Source organism: Balaenoptera ricei, chromosome 1 (genome assembly GCF_028023285.1).
Source record: "Balaenoptera ricei isolate mBalRic1 chromosome 1, mBalRic1.hap2, whole genome shotgun sequence".
Classification (NCBI taxonomy): domain Eukaryota; kingdom Metazoa; phylum Chordata; class Mammalia; order Artiodactyla; family Balaenopteridae; genus Balaenoptera; species Balaenoptera ricei.
The window spans coordinates 103839769-103859804 of record NC_082639.1 but is presented as its reverse complement, the minus strand read 5'-3'; the positions used below and the strand labels follow the sequence as shown (position 1 = coordinate 103859804).

General features: G+C 34.1%; 1 protein-coding gene across 1 annotated transcript in view; it reads right to left on the bottom strand.

Moving 5' to 3' along the window:
- Window positions 1–20036, bottom strand: part of MAN1A2 (mannosidase alpha class 1A member 2) — a 173839-nt gene that overhangs the window by 36453 nt on the left and 117350 nt on the right. The window contains exons 9-12 of the mRNA XM_059928824.1: window positions 13384–13499; window positions 9331–9550; window positions 3623–3795; window positions 70–185 (exon numbers count right to left, since the gene is read on the bottom strand). Of these exons, the coding sequence (XP_059784807.1) occupies window positions 70–185; window positions 3623–3795; window positions 9331–9550; window positions 13384–13499 (625 nt within the window). The remainder of the gene's footprint in view (window positions 1–69; window positions 186–3622; window positions 3796–9330; window positions 9551–13383; window positions 13500–20036) is intronic.

The following is a 20036-nucleotide window of genomic DNA, read 5'->3' as shown; positions in this document are numbered from 1 at the left end:
CATCATGTAGTGATCACAGAGCAAAACCCGCCCACAGTTAAAAAAAATTTTTTTAAGGCATCTACTTACTTTAATGTTTCAGCAAGAAAGAAGCTCTGCTGCACATCATCATGCGTAGGAGTAGAGGAATATACATCCTTCACCCCAGAAAATCCACCATTGACTCGGCAATACTTTTCAATAGCCTGTGAAAGAGATGAGACCAAAGAGTCAATTCCATAGAATTTCAAACTTTGAAGGACAAGTTAAGGAACCATAGTCAAAAGCTTACAGAGATCTCTATGAGAATTTGACAGTTTCAGAATAAGATTTTACTTGTCTGGTCTTCCTCCTTTCTAATGAAAAGCTAATTAACACTAAAAGTGTTTATTTAATCAAATTGTTAATTTTTATATAGTTCCATTTTGATTACAGCTTGGTTTTTAAAGTCTCCTTACCAAAGGGTTTGGTACTTTTCTCTATCTAAGTATTTTATACATTTTTTTTTACATATTTATTGGAGTATAATTGCTTTACAATGGTTAGTCTCTGCTTTATAACAAAGTGAATCAGCTATATGTATACCTACATCCCATATCCCCTCCCCTCTTGTGTCTCTCTCCCACCCTCCCCATCCCACCCCTCTACGTGGTCACAAAGCACCAAGCTGATCTCCCTGTGCTATGTGGCTGCTTCCCACTAGCTATCTATTTTACATTTGGTAGTGTATGTATGTCCATGTCACTCTCTCACTTCGTCCCAGCTTACCCATCCCCCTCCCCGTGTCCTCAAGTCCATTCTCTACGTCTGTGTCTTTATTCCTGTCCTGCCCTTAGGTTCTTCAGAACCTTTTTTTTATTTTTAGATTCCATGTATATGTATTAGCATACGGTATTTGTTTTTCTCTTGCTGACTTACTTCATTCTGTGTGACAGACTCTAGGTCCATCCACCTTACTACAAATAATTCAATTTCGTTTCTTTTTATGGCTGAGTAATATTCCATTGTATATATGTGCCACATCTTCTTTATCCATTCATCTGTCAATGGACACTTAGGTTGCTTCCATGTCCTGGCTATTGTAAACAGTGCTGCAATGAACATTGTGGTACATGTCTCTTTTTGAATTATGGTTTTCTCAGGGTATATGCTCAGTAGTGGGATTGCTGGGTCATATGGTAGTTCTATTTTTAGTTTTTTAAGGTACCTCCATACTGTTCTCTACAGTGGCTGTATCAATTTACATGAATACGTTTTTAAACACATATTCTTCACAATGATCATGCATCTTTACCACTGCAGAACATCAGAGCGGTTTAAGGATACTGTGAAAGTATCAGGGAGGCATGACTAATCTTTAAGCCATTTAGAGACATTTCTCAAAGGCACGTTTTCATGCATAACATATTCAAGTTTGGAAATTTGAAGATGTAAATTGGAATAGTTAAAGCTACAGAAGACATGAGATACCACTATTCTGTCCCAGCTTGTCTTCCCTTTTCTTTCTTTAAACACAACATGGGAGCCAGTGGTGGGCAAGAAGGAAAATACTATTTAAGGTGTGAGTTCTTCTCTTTTGTCTCCACACTGCACCCCCTTCTCATCACGTCATACTTTTGAAACTTGAATTTTAAGTATAATTATTTCAGTTCTTGTTCTTCAGAGTTTGTGTGTGTCCATATAGGCTGTAGAAGCAAAATTTTAACTCTGTAATTCAAATATGGACAGATATGGGTTAAAGTTTGAGCCTGTCAAACCTTTAAGAAGGTGCACAGGAAAAAAAAGAACCTTAGGAAAAGGATAAATTATCCTTTAGCGTTTCTCAATGAGAAGATGCATTTCTGCCACCACCCCTCACCTCCCTGCCCCACATGATTCAGATATATCTCCCATATTCCTCTAAATAAGAAGCATTAAATATTAGTGGACATTCAAGTCATATTCATTGCAGGATTACTTTACGTATTTCCCCTATATAAAATATTGCTTGATATATGTAAGCGTTAGTAAAAGCCATTGCTACACAACAGAAGTGTGTGTGTGTGTATGTGTGTGTGTCCTACTCCTAAACCACTGTGCCAACATTTTGTCCATCTCTCAACTGCAGCAGGACCCTCCTGCACAGAGAGTTTCACTAGCAGCTGTGTTTCCAATTTTGGACCCAGGTAGTCAGAGAAAAGCAGCATCAATAAATGCTTCATCTGTTCCTGCTCTGTATTCATAACTGCCTTGTTTCCATTAATATTCTCTTATTGTTAAACTCCATAAGGACCATCTATGTCTGAATGACAAATGACACATAAGTGTCCTCACCTTAGTTCGTCTTTATCACATTATTCCTAGATTATCGCAGTGGTCTCCAAGACCCACCAATTTGCAGATTATAATCAGATCCTTTTGTTTTGTTACTCCCCACTAAAAAGTCTTCAGTAGTTCCTTCCCCTTTCAAAAACCTTTAGTAGTCCCATAACGGATTCTTAAAGTTAGGGAGCTTTGGTGGGTAGGAGATGGTGAAGAAAAAGAAGATCTGAGGGGCTTTTTAGACAGGCAAAGGACTTTTAATCCCCACGTGCCAAATAAGAAACACTTATATAGTAACTGAGAAAACTAAGTATGTGTGTGTTATTCCTGAAGCACTGAGTAAAGTATTCATGCCTTGATCTGGCATGTAAGGCCATCTACATAATGGCTCCAAACTTCTCTCTCTGGAGTTGCCCCTGTGAAACCTTTTTACATAAATTGGTCTATATACTGCCCTAAAACATATCTTGCACATTCTTGTCTGAGCAATTTACTAACACTACTTACCTCACCTAGAATGTCCTCATTCTATCTAGATTGCAAGTTTAAGCTAAACAATTTGAATATGAATATGCATCATAATTAGTACTATTTATCATAATTAGTATGTCTTAGAGAATAAAACACCTCCACTCCCAGTGATAAGCTATACTTTCATGAAAACTCTAATGATTTCTCTTCCTCCCAGGTACTGATGACAATGGAATTCTCTGAAAGGCTAGCACTTTATGAGTAAACAATTTGCTTACTTTACTTACTAACCATTAAAAATTCCTCATTTCAAATACACACACACACACACACACACACACACACACACACACACACGTGTGTATATATATGGAGAGAGAAAGAGAGAGAGTGTGTTGGGGGTTTTTTGTCTTTCAATGTAGGAAATTTTTAACAATTCACTAGTCCTTCTTATGGTGCCACTAAGGAATTACTCTGAACACAAGCTGAAGTGAATGGGGGTTAATCTACCCAGGCTGTGAATCTGGGCAATTTCACAATGATTTTATTTTTCCCCCAGAGGTTAAGCATTAATAGGCAAGTATAGAAATTTTATAATCATAGTGAAAAACTGCCATTTAAATGACTCCTTTAGTTATTCAGTAAGAATAATGAGTGAATACTAGGAGGAAAATAGTTCTAACAGAGAACTAAACTGGATTTTAAGGTTTACTTCTACTGCTTAAGAAACAAACTAACAGTTTTTCCATCAAAACAATGAAAGCAGCCCTCTAGTTACTGAACATGAGGTAACATGGATGAGGATACAATGGCACTGCAGGAGGCTTAAGTGAACACTCTTGCACATAAAATGAAATATTGGCTTATTTACCAGCGCTGCTTCCCAGCCCCATTCCCTATATCTTGGGTCGTGAGTGAATCGCCACAGGTACCAATAGGTTTCAATTACTTCTGGACGTAGGATGTAATACTTTTCAGCCTGCCGAACTGCCACAGCCTCTACTGCACCATCAAACTTGAATGATTCAGGACCTAGCTTTAATGCTGTAACATGACAAAAGAAATAAATGAACACAATAAACCATTTGTGTTTGTTTGCCAGAGTTTTTTCCTCCCCCTGAAAGAATGCAGCATGAAGTAAAGTTGTTTTGTTGTTTGTCTTATTTTTATTGTTGCTGTTTTGCAAAATCAGTGATTTTAAAAGATCCGCATTTGATTTTCTTATATAAATATTCCTATTATTCTGACGTGAAATATTTCTCATAAATAATGTACATCAACATACTGCTATATCTAACTAAACTGACAAAAGTCTAGTAATCCTTTGGAAACAAATGCCAAGCGAGACATAAACACATCACATATTCTGTCTTGGTCCAAAATCAAATGAGACAGGTAATGGTATTGTGCACAATTATTTTTTAAAAAGTCAAGACAATTTAAAAGTCCTTTTAATATGACACATACATATAAGAATACATTTTAGAGCTCAGATTTTGAATTAGATTTAGTTAGTCCCTAACCTTTTAAAGCATACCACAGTAAGAAACAATACATTTTTAAAACTTAAACCAGTTTTAAAAATCATCTCTCTTTGCCTATAGCTTCTGTATATACAGCTAGGAAGAGGTTCAAAACGCCAACCACTAAGAATTTCATCAGTAAATTGCCTACTTATCAGTTTGAATAAACACCTGAAACTAGCACAATATTGTATATCAACTATAGTTAAATAAAAATAAAAAATTTTTAAAAACATGGCCATAACACATAGATTTCAACATTACATAATGCTCCTTAAATAATATGACTTCCATTCAGGCTGGAATACAGCACTACATGAAAGGCTTTTTAAGAACCTCTTTCTAATCACACCCAGCACCCTAAACCTGGCAATATAAAACCATCCTCCACTGGGGTGCTGGAGTCACACACAATTACTGCTCTCAGCTGCCATCTTTCTTTCTTTTTACTAGTTTGTACCAGTGGCAAATAGTTTCAAAGTCTCTCGCCTCTTTCAAGAAATGCTGGATACTTTTATATTTTCTCAGAAAAGGGAGTGCAAGAACTATACCATAAACAAAATCATGCCATAGTTGTTGGCATGACATGTGTTGCAGCAGCCAAATTTTAGCATTACAAGGGTGACGCCATAAACTTCAAATAATCACAATTTAAAGGAGGTGAAAATAAAGTATTTCGTACCACTCCCCACCCCCAAGAAAAAACACAAAACCAAAAACATTATAGTGATGGTAGACAGCTCTATTAAAAGCAAGGCGTGTGATCCAGAAGAGTTAATACCCACAGTTTGTTTACTGCTAAGTCTTGGAGAACTAAAGCAGAACTTAAGCAGGGGTTTTTTAACCTGAGGATCATGAACTCTATGGTAGGCTTTGGAAGAGGGAGATTAATGGTGTGCCAAAGAAGCCTCTGAAATTACATGCTAAACTTTAAGTGTGCTCACACAGCTCTGACCACCTCCTCAATGGGATTTGAGGTTAGGACGAACTAAGAAATTATCAATGTTCGGTAAGAAAACTTCTACTCAGCTTATTGACAAGGTCTGGCATACAATCAAATATTATCTGTCATTTAATAAATGTTTTAAAAATAATAAAAGTCAAACATCGTAAGCACTGAGATGATGGTAATCCAATAAATAGTAAGCTAAGTCATTTTGTCTGGATTTCTTGTTTTTCTTTTCTCAAAGACTATGAGTGTTAATTGATCATACAGAGTTTTCAAATGTTACTCCTAAAGCTAACTTTAAATTATATAACTTCTGTAATTATAATGATATTATCACCTGGATTGAAGTAGAAATTGGCTGCATGGAACTAATATTTTAGACTTCTTACTAAAAATTTTATTTCACTGATCAGTCATTCATAACTTCACAAATGAAACATACCAGAAAGATAACATATTTATTCTGTGAGGAGCTGGTGAGTAAAAAACATACAAGCCTCATATATACATACCACATCCATTATTTTTGTCAAATCATTGCCTTCATGTTTCTGAGGGCATTATTTCTTAGGTGCTCTTTTGTCTATGCAATGCGGTAAAAATATAATTTCATAACATTCTACCTTGCACTTAATTTCTACTCCCTGTCTTAAATTTCCCACTTACATTTGATATATCATTTCTAAAAGGAAAATAACTAATCCAACAAGTAAAAATTGAGTCAAAATCATACATAATTTATTGTCTAGGTAAAAAGAACTCTAGAGGATGCAAAAATCATATAATGTAGGTAAAGAAAAGAGACATGCACAGAGAAAAAAACTGAAGTAAAATATCAAATGTGATAAAAGTCAGTTGTAAGAAAATAAAAGATAATTTTAAAGAAGGCACAGATTAGTTTGTAAAGTCATGGGAAAAGAAAAATTCATGAGTCCTCCAAGATAGGTAGAATCTGTAGAGATGGAAAAATAAGTACACTTAAGTCAACAAAAGAAATTCAACAAAAGCTAAAAAGCATGAGGAATATTCTGGGACAGGCAATCTGAATACAGTTTGAACGGGCTAATAGTAAGGGAAGAACTTTTAAACTATTTTCCTGTATCCTTCCCTCCTATTAACTTCTCTTAAGGAAAAAATAGTTGTAGAAACTCTTAAAATATGTCCATTACTCCACGTTCAATGGATGTTTTGTCCATTCGACATGTTATATGTATCTAAACAGATTAAATTTCCCCCCAAAATGTGATAGCACATAGTCTAAGAAAGGTGTTATGCAATTTCAATATGAAATAAATTAAGTTATATAATAGTCATTATTTTAATGATGTTCAGCAATTTTTTTTTTTTAATCTAGAAACCCAGATCAAGAAGGTACTATATTTTGGAAGTCTAAGATCTGGTTTGGCATTAATTTTGCATTTTACCTCAGAATAAACTAAAACAATGTATCAATCTAGCTTCCCATGTAGATATAATAATGTTTAACTACCACGAAGTTACTGCTCAGTCTCTTGAAAAGATTCAGCAACATCTCCTACAAACCCAGCTAAGTATTAAGCAGCAGGCCATGTTTATCAGTAAGTGGAATATATGAAGAATACCAGATTTTGAAATAATGTTAATTATAATTCCAACAAACTGAAGTGAAATCCCAAGGCAGTAATTATTGTATGAATTTAGCCCAAATAACTGCTAAGAAGTGAATATATTTTTAAACAAGGTAGCCAACAATTATAGCACAGCTATAAGAAAATACAGCAGAAGATGTAATGGTGGGAAGTAAGCAAAACTAGAATTGTACTTCTTAATTAAAGGATCTAAGTTGAGATTAAAGATAAGTAAAAACAGTGAAAGATGTGAAAATACAGGATACAAATCAAATAGTAATCTTTTGGGGCATACCATGGCAAAGAGGGTCACAGGTTCATTGACTGGCAATGTGAAAATGATGTCAGAACAAGCATGACAGCAACAACCATAGACTGCATTTTTAAATTTTTCATTGTACTCACAACATTCTGAGGAAGACAGCGTAGGTATTATTACCCCAATTTTTGCAGATGGAGCAACTGAGGCTTTAGGAAGGCTAAATGATTTGCCTAAAGCTCATAGATAATAAATAGTGAAACATGGGATTTCTGCATCCTAGTTCACATGTTCTTTTCATAATATCAGTGTTTCATATCAGCATTATGAAATGTGAAAGTCAGAAATATAGGGAATCCATTCATAACTCTGGTATTCTATGAATTTCTCAAAGGTAGGGAAGATATCTTGTTCACACTTCAACCTGTAAGAATCCAGCATAACGCCTGGCACATAATATGTGCTCCATGTTTAATGGAATGAATGATTAATATAATAACCATAATATACCATATTTTAATATGTCTGTTGCATGAAATGCTACTATTTTAGATCTTTACTTGATTTGTGGTCAAAATCTGCATAACAACAAGTCTTATTATCATGGGTCCTAGTACAAACACTTAATATCCATTCTGGTCCTCAACGTTTTACTAATTTCAGCTTTACTTTAAGTATATATTTGATATTCTATATCAACAACATGACAATATATTTTAACTTCTATTTGTAACTCAGATAACAGACTTTAGATGTATTATATACTAACTTAAACGACCACAAAATAACATCTGCTTCAATGTCCCTTTGACTTAGTTATATTTTGTCACGAAATGGAATCCTTGATTCAGTTACTGAGAGAACTGAAGGGTCAATTTCACCACAAATTCAATTCTTTATTATATAAAAATAACTTGACAGATTTATGAACTAGGATAAGTTTTAAGCCAACCATATTTGTTTCATGGTACCTAATGATAAATTAACCCTAAAACATAAATTCAGTTATTTAACTAAAGCAAGAATTCAACTTCTGAAATCACAATCAGAAATTCCTAGTTTTTAGTTTTTCAGGGAACTCATTTTCCATTATTTCATATAGAAACATACATTTTTGGTACTTCCCTGGTGGAGCAGTAGTTAAGAATCCGCCTGCCAATGCAGGGGACACAGGTTCAAGCCCTGGTCTGGGAAGATCCCACATGCCACAGAGCAACTAAGCCCCTGTGCCACAACTACTGAAGCCTGCGCGCCTAAAGCCCGTGCTCTGCTACAAGAGAAGCCACCACAATGAGAAGCCCACACACCGCAACGTAGGGTAGCCCCCGCTCGCCACAACTAGAGAAAGCCCAAGCCCAGCAACGAAGACCCAACGCAGTCAAAAATAAATAAATAAAATAACAATAATAATAATAATTTTTTAAAAATACAGTTTTAAAGCCAGAGAAAAACTTGGAAGACCTAGTCCAGTGTTTCTCAACCCTATTCTCCAGGCTTTTATTTAAACCTAATTGCCTTCTCCTTCCATGAAATATTATTAACAAATATATACTGTTTATCTATCTATGACTATATGTGTGTGTGTGTGTGTGTGTGTGTGTGTGTATATATGCTTTATATTTAAAGATATTTTTTGCCCCCAGGAACCAATTTTTGTCACCTGTAGAACTGAGAATTGTCTCATTTTTTTAGGTAAGGACACTGAAGTCCAGAAATATCACATATTTGCCTAAAGCAACATAAGAGGTTCGTTTTAAAGGCACAAACAACTTCAAATTATTGGTGAACTGACCAAGAGACAAACTACTGGTTATCTAGATACCAATTATACACTCAATATAACTAATAACTTTATAGGCAAGGCATGTAACCTAAATCAACTCTGTATTCTTTTAAGCAACTGATTTTACAGAAGCTGAAATAAATGGATGAAATGGATTCTTCTATAGTAAAATAAACAACGTTAGCCCATACATCCCTAAAAGCCCTACCTATTGTCTTTAAAACAACTTCTTCAAAATCTTTATTAACAAAAACAGAATTCAGAATAATAATTTTAAAAAAGATGCAGGAACATAATTTTCAGAATTAAAATTCAAGTTTTTAAGAAAATGATTTACTGTGTTAGAATAAATTATTTTGAAGTGAAAACTGCCTATATATTTCCCTTCTAATTCCTGGGCATATTTTTATCTTAGAAGTTATTTTACACTAAGTAATTAGCATTATTAATATTCTTACCAGTTCTGTCATATGACTCATGACATGTACGTGCAATTTCCGCTCCTAGCTCTAAATAATGTCCAGCTTGATCCATTCTGGAACCATCTGCTCCTAGTACAAACATTCCCCCAGCAAAGCAGGCCAAATGCCCCATCTTCTTTTCCAAGTGCCCATTCTTCCATTCTCCAATAAAGGTAAGACCTCCACGAGACTTCCTAATAAGATGTTTTTCTATAGCCTATAAGAAAGAGTAGATGTTCAAAATTTTAGAGGAAAAGTGTTAGTATTCAAACTTACTACATCCTTCTCACACAAAACCTTGGTAATATGAAATTCTATAAAGCTGTAACTTTCCCAAACTGGAAGACTTAATTTACAATAATTAAGTTTGGGAGTGAGCAATCAAGTTACACATAATCTTGAACAAATATCCAAATCACAACTATAATGAGACAAGGTGGGAGAGAGGAGACTGGCCTCAAGATTACCTTTCAACACAACACTACGCATATTACAGGTTTTTTCTTCTTGCTCTAAATGAAATTCATAATAATCAGTCAATTGAGGTCAGGATGACAAGTTATAACCCAGAGGCTCTACCAGTTTATTTTCTATTTCATACAACAAAAAATGAATAGGAAGAAAACACCCAAGTTAATCAGAAAAATGTGATTTCGATAATCAGTTAAAATGGTTTCTTTTTCATGTAACTATACATTTTGTCAAAGTGTTTTTTAAAGGCATATTAGGTGAGATACATTATATGTTATAAAACTTAGAAAAACAGTTGAAAGTTCAAACTTAACTCCTTAGTCCCTTACTTCACAGACTTAGGCATTTGTTTTGGATGCTGTGCCAGGGTTAAGAGAGGCCATGGGACAATGTCAATTTTACTTCTTCTGAAATGTCAACTTTCCTTAAAGCAGTGGGAACAGAAAGATAAATATTTTACATTAAACCTGAATATAACACGAAGTAGAGTCCAACAATCACATTTCATTTTACAAATGAAAAAGTTTAAGAGCTTTGTTCCTTTGGACCATGTTCTTAGACTTTGCTGAGAGGGGCTAAAGAATAATTCTCTACCTTTAGAGGTACTTCTTTGTAAAAGTATAAGGAATTGCATTAATTCAGTTCTCTTTGGTAGAAATTATTATACATAATTAAATACTATACTTTTCTGACAATAAAACGTAGTAAGACAACTCACATTTTTATTGTGGGTTGTTTTCTGACAAGCTCAATAACAATCAGCTTTTGAAAAATTTATTCTATATTCTTTATCACAATAATGTTTGTTCTACAGAAACACAAGGACTATGCCTTTATTCATCATCTTACACTCCACAAACCCTATAAGTGTAGTATGCATTCAACAATTGTTCAATTAATAAGTCATTTTATAAATAAATGGTACTCTTTGATAATTGTATTTGACCTATTGGAGGAAGAAGGGGTAGCTGATAAGCAAAATAATAAGGGACTACCATTGGATTATAAATGTTTATTGTTGTTTTATTTTAACCATAGTACTATGAAGCACAAATGAAAACAACAGTTTTTTGAGTAAAGGGACAATGTTTTTCATCTTTGTGGACCTCCCGGCATCTAACATGTGGGTAAACTTTTTACCAACAATTCACTTACAGACCCCTGAAATTTCTTGTATGGCTCCCTTCTCTCAGTAAAGTTAAGGCAAATGTCTAAGAGTTCAACTTACATAAAAATTTTTGAATGGCAGTTAAGAGTAATATTATTGCTCTTCTATTAAAAAGTGTTAAACAAATCCTCATAAATAGTGGCATTAATTTCTTGCTCCAAAAGGACCTTTAAAAAGGTATAATTTTTCTTTATTATTTTAAATAAAGATTAAATATAAAATCCATAACTACATAATTTTTAAAAAGAAAGCTAAGATGTAGGAAGCAGGAATATGGGTAGCCATAAGTGTAGAGGAAGGTAAGATGAAGATGGAATAATTTAAATATATTAGTTCAGAAAGACAAATTTAAAAAATGACTTATCTCAAACTAGAATGGATCTTAAAATTCATAATCATTCCTATCTCTTCTGTGCATACCACATGTCATTTATTTTACAATTTGTATATACTCTGTCTCCTAACAGAATTAACAGTCATCAAAGATGATTAACATTGCAAAAACTGCATACATGTCTCAAAATGAAAGTTAGCCAACTGGTTATTTAAACACACTTAGTAGGTGCTCATTTTAGACTTAAGAACTAATAAAAACAGGACACAGAAAACAAATATAGAAAGCTCTTTAGGACACATAACATATAGCAGATGATTCATGGAAAATAATTTTAATTTATGAGATTAACTTTCAAAACAGGTATCATGCTTTTCAAAGTATATATGATTTAAAAAGCAATGACAGTACAGATGAACCGGTTTGCAAGGCAGAAATAGAGACACAGATGTAGAGAACAAACATATGGACACCAAGGGGAGAAAGTGGGGGGGTGGGGGTGGAATGAATTGGGAGATTGGGATTGATATATATACACTAATATGTATAAAATAGATAACTAATAAAAATAAATAAATAAATTTTTAAAAAAGCAATGACAAATATCATGTTCTTTTTCCTTTAGGAAACATTATGCAAAATAAGAGAAAATGGTTTTAGATTCAAAATATTACAAGAAAGCAGCAAACTATGAAGAAAAAATGATTACATGGTAATGACATGTCACACTTTCTCAAAAATAAAAATAGTAAATACAGTCATTCATTTATCAAATACTTACTGAATACCTATTGTTTCAGGTTATGCTAGACAATAATAAACAAATTAGTCTGTCTTCAAGGAACCCACAGACTAGTGAGAATGACTAAGGGTGGCTATTTTCAACATTGCAATTCTAAAATTATTACATTCTTCCTAGATAATGACTTTTCTGGCATCATAAAAATTTCTAGGTTTAAAGTTTAATAACAGAATAAAATTCTCCAACTTTTCAAAATATAGGTCTTCATAAAGAATTTTAGAAGTCACATACTAAAGTGGAGATTCCTGATTACACATCAATTTAGTTCAATTTCTTAGTCAACACACTCCTTCAAGAAACATTTATTGAATGCCTACAATGGGCGAAGCACTATAATGCCACATATTAGTTCAACTCCTGTGCATTTTTATAAACAACTATAGGGATTTAGTTCCTCAAAAAGTAAGGATATAAATGGGTAGTAAGATCCTCGGTTTAACTTAAAGACAAAACAACTGTAACTTTGAGTATGGGTCATTGACTAGAGTCAGAAATGGTGTTACATACAAGATACACAATTTTTAAAAGTGATTAAATTATTAAAGGGATAGGGGTTTATACTAGATCAGAAAGCAAATAATTTACAAAGTGATTAAATCACTTTTCTATTTCACAGTTTCCACTTGGAGGTATCACATATAAGTGTTTCCAAGAATGAAACTTGTTCCAATTTTAAACTTTTACACTGTGATACGGGGTTACATAAATATAAAACAGTACAGAATAGTGGTTAAGAGCATAGGCTTTGGATCTAGACTCGAGTTCCAGGCTCCATCACTAACTAAGCTATGCGACCTTTAGCAAGTTACTTAACCTCTCTGCACCTTAAGGTCCTCATGTGTAAAATGGTAGAGAAGATTAAATGATTTCACATATGTAAAAGGGGTCAGAACACTTCCTGGCACATAAAAAAGTACTATAAAAGTGTTTTGTCCTTATTATTTACCCATAAGGCTCTCAATATGTAGGTTTAATGGGTCATTTCAAAAAAGAAATGTTTATGGAAAAGTATGTGAAGTTATTAGCTTTTCCAGTCTCTGTAGAAAATAGCTACAAGTAATTAAGATAAATTTTCATACATAAATATGTTACACTAAATTCTTCAACAATTTCTTTAAAGTGCCACAATAAAGAAAAACTTAATATATGACTATTTTATTTAAATACTAACAAACTCTAAGGAATGTATATAATATGTACAGATGCTCATCAATTTCTATCAAATACATTATATATTCGATATGTTAAGTAGGTAAATGTTCTGATAATAATTACCTCAATAGCATCATCATACATTTTTCTGGCCTCATGATCTGTTTTATCTGACATCAACCATGCTTTTAGTAAGTACTCATAAAAACTGTCTCCTAGCCCGCCAACTGATGTATGATCTGCAACAAAAGAGAAAAGAGAAGGATGGAGGTGGAAGAAAGAGAAGACAGAGGATAAAAAATAATGTTTTTTAATTACAATGACTATATTAAGACCAATAATTTAAACATTATAGTGACAGCCGTATTTCCAACATACTTCAAATTCAGTCCAGTAAGAGTATACCATAATCACTCTCTTCAAATATGTATCCAATTTTCTAGGATATCTTTTTCTCCTGGATGTGGTATTTCACATATTTAGTAGTCTTTTTCATGTATTGGTGATTATGTGGAAGAACACTATTGATGGGAGTGTAAAATAGTACATCCACTTTGGAAAACAACTTGGCAGTTTCTTAAAAAGATAAATATACACACCTACCATATGATACAAACATTCCATTCTTGGATATTTACTCATGAGAAAGAAGAACACATGTCCACTCGAAGGCTTGTGTGTGAATGTTCAAAGCACTTTATTTGTAACAGCCCCAAAAGTGAAAATAACCCAGATGTCCATCAACAGGTGAATGGATAAACAAATTGTGGTATTCCACAAAGTGGAATAGTACTCGGAACTACAGATATACACAACATGGATGAATCTCAAAATAATAATGCTGAGTGAAAGAAGCCAGACAAAAATAAAAAGTACATATAAAGGATTGCATGTATATAAAGTTGTAGAAAATACAAACCTATCTGTAATGATAGAAAGCATATCAGTGGTTGCTCAAGGAAGGAGTGAGAAAGGGAGTGAGGAAAATATCATAAAGGGGTATGACAAAATCTTTTAGGGTGATATGTTCATTATTTTGATTGTGGTGATGGTTTTCATAAGTATATACTTATTTTAAAGCTTATCAAATTGTATACTTTATTATGTATAGCTTATGTCAATTTTACCTTAATAAAACTGGTTTTACAAAAGCAAGTAAACAAAATAAAAAGGATATTTGGAATCAGCCCAAACCTATCAGTAACATCAACAAATTAAATTAAACTCATCTTTTTTTTTTTTTTAAGAAAGTGGTTTCTTCCTTCCTTCCTTCCTTCCTTCCTTCCTTCCTTTCTTTCTTTCTTTATGGCTGTGTTGAGTCTTCATTTCTGTGCGAGGGCTTCCTCTAGTTGTGGCAAGTGGGGGCCACTCTTCATCGCGGTGTGCGGGCCTCTCACCATCGTGGCCTCTCTTGTTGCGGAGCACAGGCTCCAGACGCGCAGGCTCAGTAATTGTGGCTCACGGGCTTAGTTGCTCCGCGGCATGTGGGATCCTCCCAGACCAGGGCTCGAACCCGTGTCCCCTGCACCGGCAGGCAGACCCTCAACCACTGCGCCACCAGGGAAGCCCTAAACTCATCTTTTAAAATAAACTGAGACTGTCACACAGGAATTTTTTAAAGTTTTATTTTATTAATCTACATAAATACTTTTTACTAAAGACATACCTAAACTAAAACTGCCCAGGAAATTGAAAATAAAGAAACAGTCAAAAGAGAGATGAGGATGGATAGGAGGTTTATACAGAAGACTTATAAAGAGAGAGTAAAGAATAAGAAAGTAAACTGATCAAAGTTAGAGTTGGGAGGGGTACTGGTGATCCAGTTAGAATTGGAAATTATAAATTTATAGTGACTTTATCCTGTATTACTGATGATTTTCATCAGCAATGCTCAGCTGACTCTAGATGAATGCGAAAGGTACATGGCTACATTGATACAAGTATTGGGATTTGTAGGACAGGTAACACAGAAGACTAAACGTACTCGCGTATTCTCACACTATTTTGGATCCTATGCAGTCTAGGCTGGTTAGGAAAGGAAGCAACAGGTGATCCTCTTGTCCAACCATTCAGGATCCTTGCTCCAGTGTTCACCTATTGCACGCAACCAGTAAAACATCAGCCCACCTGTCAGTCTACTCTACTATTATCCCCAAATTCACAATTTTCACCACCAATGAGAACCTCAGCATTGTTTGTCGACTTTTCTATGACCCCTTGATTAGTGCTCTTTCCCATTCCCTAAAGCAGATTTTTTTTTTTAACATCTTTATTGGAGTAAAATTGCTTTACAATGGTGTGCTAGTTTCTGCTTTATAACAAAGTGAATCAGTTATACATATACATATGTCCCCATATCTCTTCCCTCTTGCATCTCCCTCCCTCCCAGCCCTCTAGGTGGTCACAAAGCACAGAGCTGATCTCCCTGTGCTATGCGGTTGCTTCCCACTAGCTATCTATTTTACATTTGGTAGTGTATATATGTCCATGCCACTCTCTCACTTTGTCACAGCTTACCCTTCCCCCTCCCCATATCCTCAAGTCCATTCTCTAATAGTTCTGTGTCTTTATTCCCGTCTTGCCACCAGGTTCTTCATGAGCTTTTTTTTTTCCCCCCCTTAGATTCCATATATATGTGTTAGCATACTGTATTTGTTTTTCTCTTTCTGACTTAACTTCACTCTGTATGACAGACTCTAACTCCATCCACCTCACTACAAATAACTCCATTTCGTTTCTTTTTATGGCTGAGTAATATTCCATTGTATATATGTGCCACATCTTCTTTATCCATTCATCCGATGATGGACATTTAGGTTGCTTCCATGTCCTGACTATTGTAAATAGAGCTGCAATGAACATTTAGTTACATGACTCTTTTTGAATTATGGTTTTCTCAGGGTATATGCCCAGTAGTGGGACTGCTGGGTCGTATGGTAGTTCTATTTTTAGCCTAAAGCAGATTTTTGAAATCTCTTCTTCAAAAGACCTCTACAGCTCTACCTTCTTCCTTACTCTCAGCAGACAACCAAGCCTTCAAATTCACATAAAAAATACAGATCATTCACCCCAAAAATGTATCATTCAACTTTCTATACCCCCATCATCTATCAATTTATCTATTCCCTTTGCCTGTTAAAGAGGAAGAAATGTTCCTTCCCTACTCTATACACTCCATCTAGCTCTGGACACTAACCACTTCCGCTTCCTTTCCAGGAATCCCCCTCTTGGTTCATCAACTTCTACCCTTCAACTGAAACTACCTCTTATTATTAACATCTTAAAATAATCTAATTTTTCTTGACTCTACCACACTCTTTTGGTTTGGTATCTATCAGGTGTTTACTGAAAGAATGGAGAAAGAGAAATCATGGATGATGTCTAGATTTCTTGCTGGGGCAAATGAGTGAACAGTGGTGCTCTTCACTGAAACTGGGAATACTAGAGGGAGAAATGGCTTAAAGTGGAAGGAGTGTGAATCTTGGGCATGCTGAATTTGAGGGACTAGCTGCATAGCTAAATGGATATAACAAACATGTGGAAATCCAGAGACAGATAAGGTGGGGGTATAACTTTGGGAGTTATAAAATTGGGATTTATAAAAATGTATTTGAGCCATAATGGAGTTTACTCAAGAGAGAATGTATGAAGTGATCAAAGGACACAAATGGTACTTAGGAGCAAGACACTTGTAAAAGTCATTAAAATAACATGTAGGGCATTTTTAAATTTTGCACTTTGGTCTCAAACATACATTTCTGGATATGTTGTAGATCTAAGGATTAATAAATGAGCAGGCAAAGAAAATATAAAGAAGAAAACATAAAATTAAAGTAGGTGAAATAACGAGAAAAAGATGAAAAAGCAAAAGTCTTTGGCATCACGGTTTAGGGGAAATGATTTTTAGATATGTTAATTATTGCTAGGGATTACAGATTTAGTTACAGGTTACTTAGGTTATAGGATGTAGTCTCAGTCCTGCCTGACAGGCTCTCTCTAGCTCTTCTAGACTCTTGTTCCAGTGGAAGTTTATATGCTTAATAAATAAATACACAGCAGAAGCCTGCAATCCTTGGTTAACTACGGAATTTATCACCCAGCAGTCTGACTTTCTTATTTGAACCACTGAACCATGCCTGCCTAGATGTCAAATCTGATGAACCATGTCACTCCAAGGTCCTTTTGAAATTCAGAAATTGATAACACTTTATAAAGTATTACTAAATACCAATGGTTCACATTATCTGTCTTAGCATGTCATGAAGTTAATGGCAGGTTTCTAAGAAGTTAATTCTTGAAGTGTTCTTACAAGAAATTCTAGAATAAAAATTAATATTTGTATCATGTGTTATAGTTTATGAAGCATTTTCAAATATATTTATTATCTCATAAATATGATCCACACAACTGTCTTATTAAAATAAGTACAATTAGAACAGATGAAGAAACAAAGGCATGAGGTTAAATAACTTATCTAAATTATTAAGCAGGAAAGCCTGGATTAGTCTTCTAACTCCAAATATTACACCCATTCTTGCTTTTCTTTCACAGTTTTTACATCAGTAGTATAAAATTTAGTGTATCAGTAATGATGAATGTTGTATATTTTCTTCACTTAAGTCATTAAACGGCATAGGCTAAGTACTGTACTTAGAAAAGTAGTGAAAAAATAAAGTAAAAAAGAAAAAAGATATTAATGATGTGCCTTTAAATCTAGGTTGCTTACTATATTCTTTTATATCTGTTGCCAAGTAGTTTTCCTGAAGGTAATTACCATAACTATTCTCTGTGATTGCTGTGTGCATGTCACAGACCTTATCATTACTCTAATTATAATACAGTTAGCCAAAGCTGAATTGTTAAATTTCAGTTCAATTCACTGTTTGTTTTGCAGACTATTTATAGTTATGACAGATGTATACTGCTCAAAGATAATAATGGAATTTGATACACTTTTCAGAAGCTGATACGAAATATACAAAAACACTAAAAGGAACAAATTGGACAATTTAAAAGGACTGCAGCTGCTAAAGGGATATCAGGATAGCTCCCCTAGAGTTTTAAAGACCTCTTGTCAAAACAACCAGTGAATATAGCTCTTTTTATAACAGTCTCAAAATTAATAAATGCTGAGAGTGAACATACTCTAAAGAAGTCATCTGGATTTGTTTTGTGGGAAAAAACAAGTATGAATGAAAGAATTGTTTTTTACTACAATTTTTTATTGTGGTAAAATATATACATATAACATGAACATTACTATTTTTACCATTTTTTAAGTGTACTATTCAGTGGCATTAATTACATTTATAATGTGGTACAAACATTGTCATTATTTCCAAAACTTTTTCATCACCCCAAATAGAAACTCTGTACCTATTAAACAATAACTCTCCATTCTCCTCCCACCCAAGCCCCTGGTAACCTCCAATCCACTTTCTGTCTCTGTAAATTTGACTACTCTAGATATCTGATGTAACTGGAATTATACAATATTTGTCCTTTTGCAACTGGCGTTTTTCATTTTAGCATAATATTTTCAAGGTTCATCGATGTTGTAGCATGTATCAGAACTTTATTCCTTTTTATAGCTAAATAATATTCCATTGTATGTATATACCACATTTTGTTTATCCATCTGTTGGACACTTTGGTTGTTTCTACGTTTGGGTATTGCAAATAACGTTGTTGTGAACACTGGCATACAAGTATCTGTGTGAGTCCTTGCTTTCAAACCTTTTGGGTAGATACCTAGGAGTTGAACTGCTGGATCATATGGAATTCTATGTTCAACTTATTGTGAAACCACCAAACTATTTTTCACAGTGGCTACACCATATTACATTCCCACTAGTGGTGTGAGAGGGTTCCAATTTCTCCACACATCCTCACCAACACTCATTATCTGTCCTTTTGATTACAGTCATCCTGGTAGGTGTGAAGTGACATCTCATTATGCTTTTAATTGCATTCCCCTAATAACTAATGATGTTGAGCATTTTTTTCATGTGTTTATTTTCCATTTGAATATTTTCTTTGGAGAAATAACTATTTCAAGTCCTTTACCCATTTTTTAATTCAGTGTTTGTCTTTTTGCTGTTGAGTTTTAGAAGGTCTTTATATATTCTGGATATTAAGCCCTTATCAGATATATGATTTGCAAATATTAACTCTCATTTATTTGCAAATAAACTCTCATTCTGTGGGCTGTCTTTCAATTTCATGACAATATCCTTTGATACACAAAAGTTCTAATTTTAATGAAATCCAATTTATCTATTTTTTCTATTGTTGCCTATGCTTTTGAAGAAGTCACTCCCAAATCCAAGGTCATGAAGATTTGTCCCTCTTCTAAGAGTTTTATAGTTTTGGTCCTTAAATTTAGGGTCTTGGGTGCATTGTGAGTTAAGTTTTGTATCTGATAAAGGTAAGGGCCCAACTTCATTCTTTTTCATGTGGCTATCTAGTTTTCACAACACCATATGATGAAGAGAAAGAGTTATAACTTTAATAATTAAGATGCCATCAGTGAGATACTGCTGGTCATTTCAAAGGCTGGCAATTCTCAAACACTGATTTATTTTTTCCAGTATTCTAAGATTTTGGTGTGGAAAATAGCATCTTCTTATTTAAAAATGTTTTTAATCTTACTTCAAAAGTAATACATGTCCATTATCAAATTTAGATTAATAGAGGTAAACAAAAGAAGAAAACAAAAACAAACATTCAGTAAAAACCCACAGGTAACACCTTGGTTTCTATCCTTGTGGTATGTT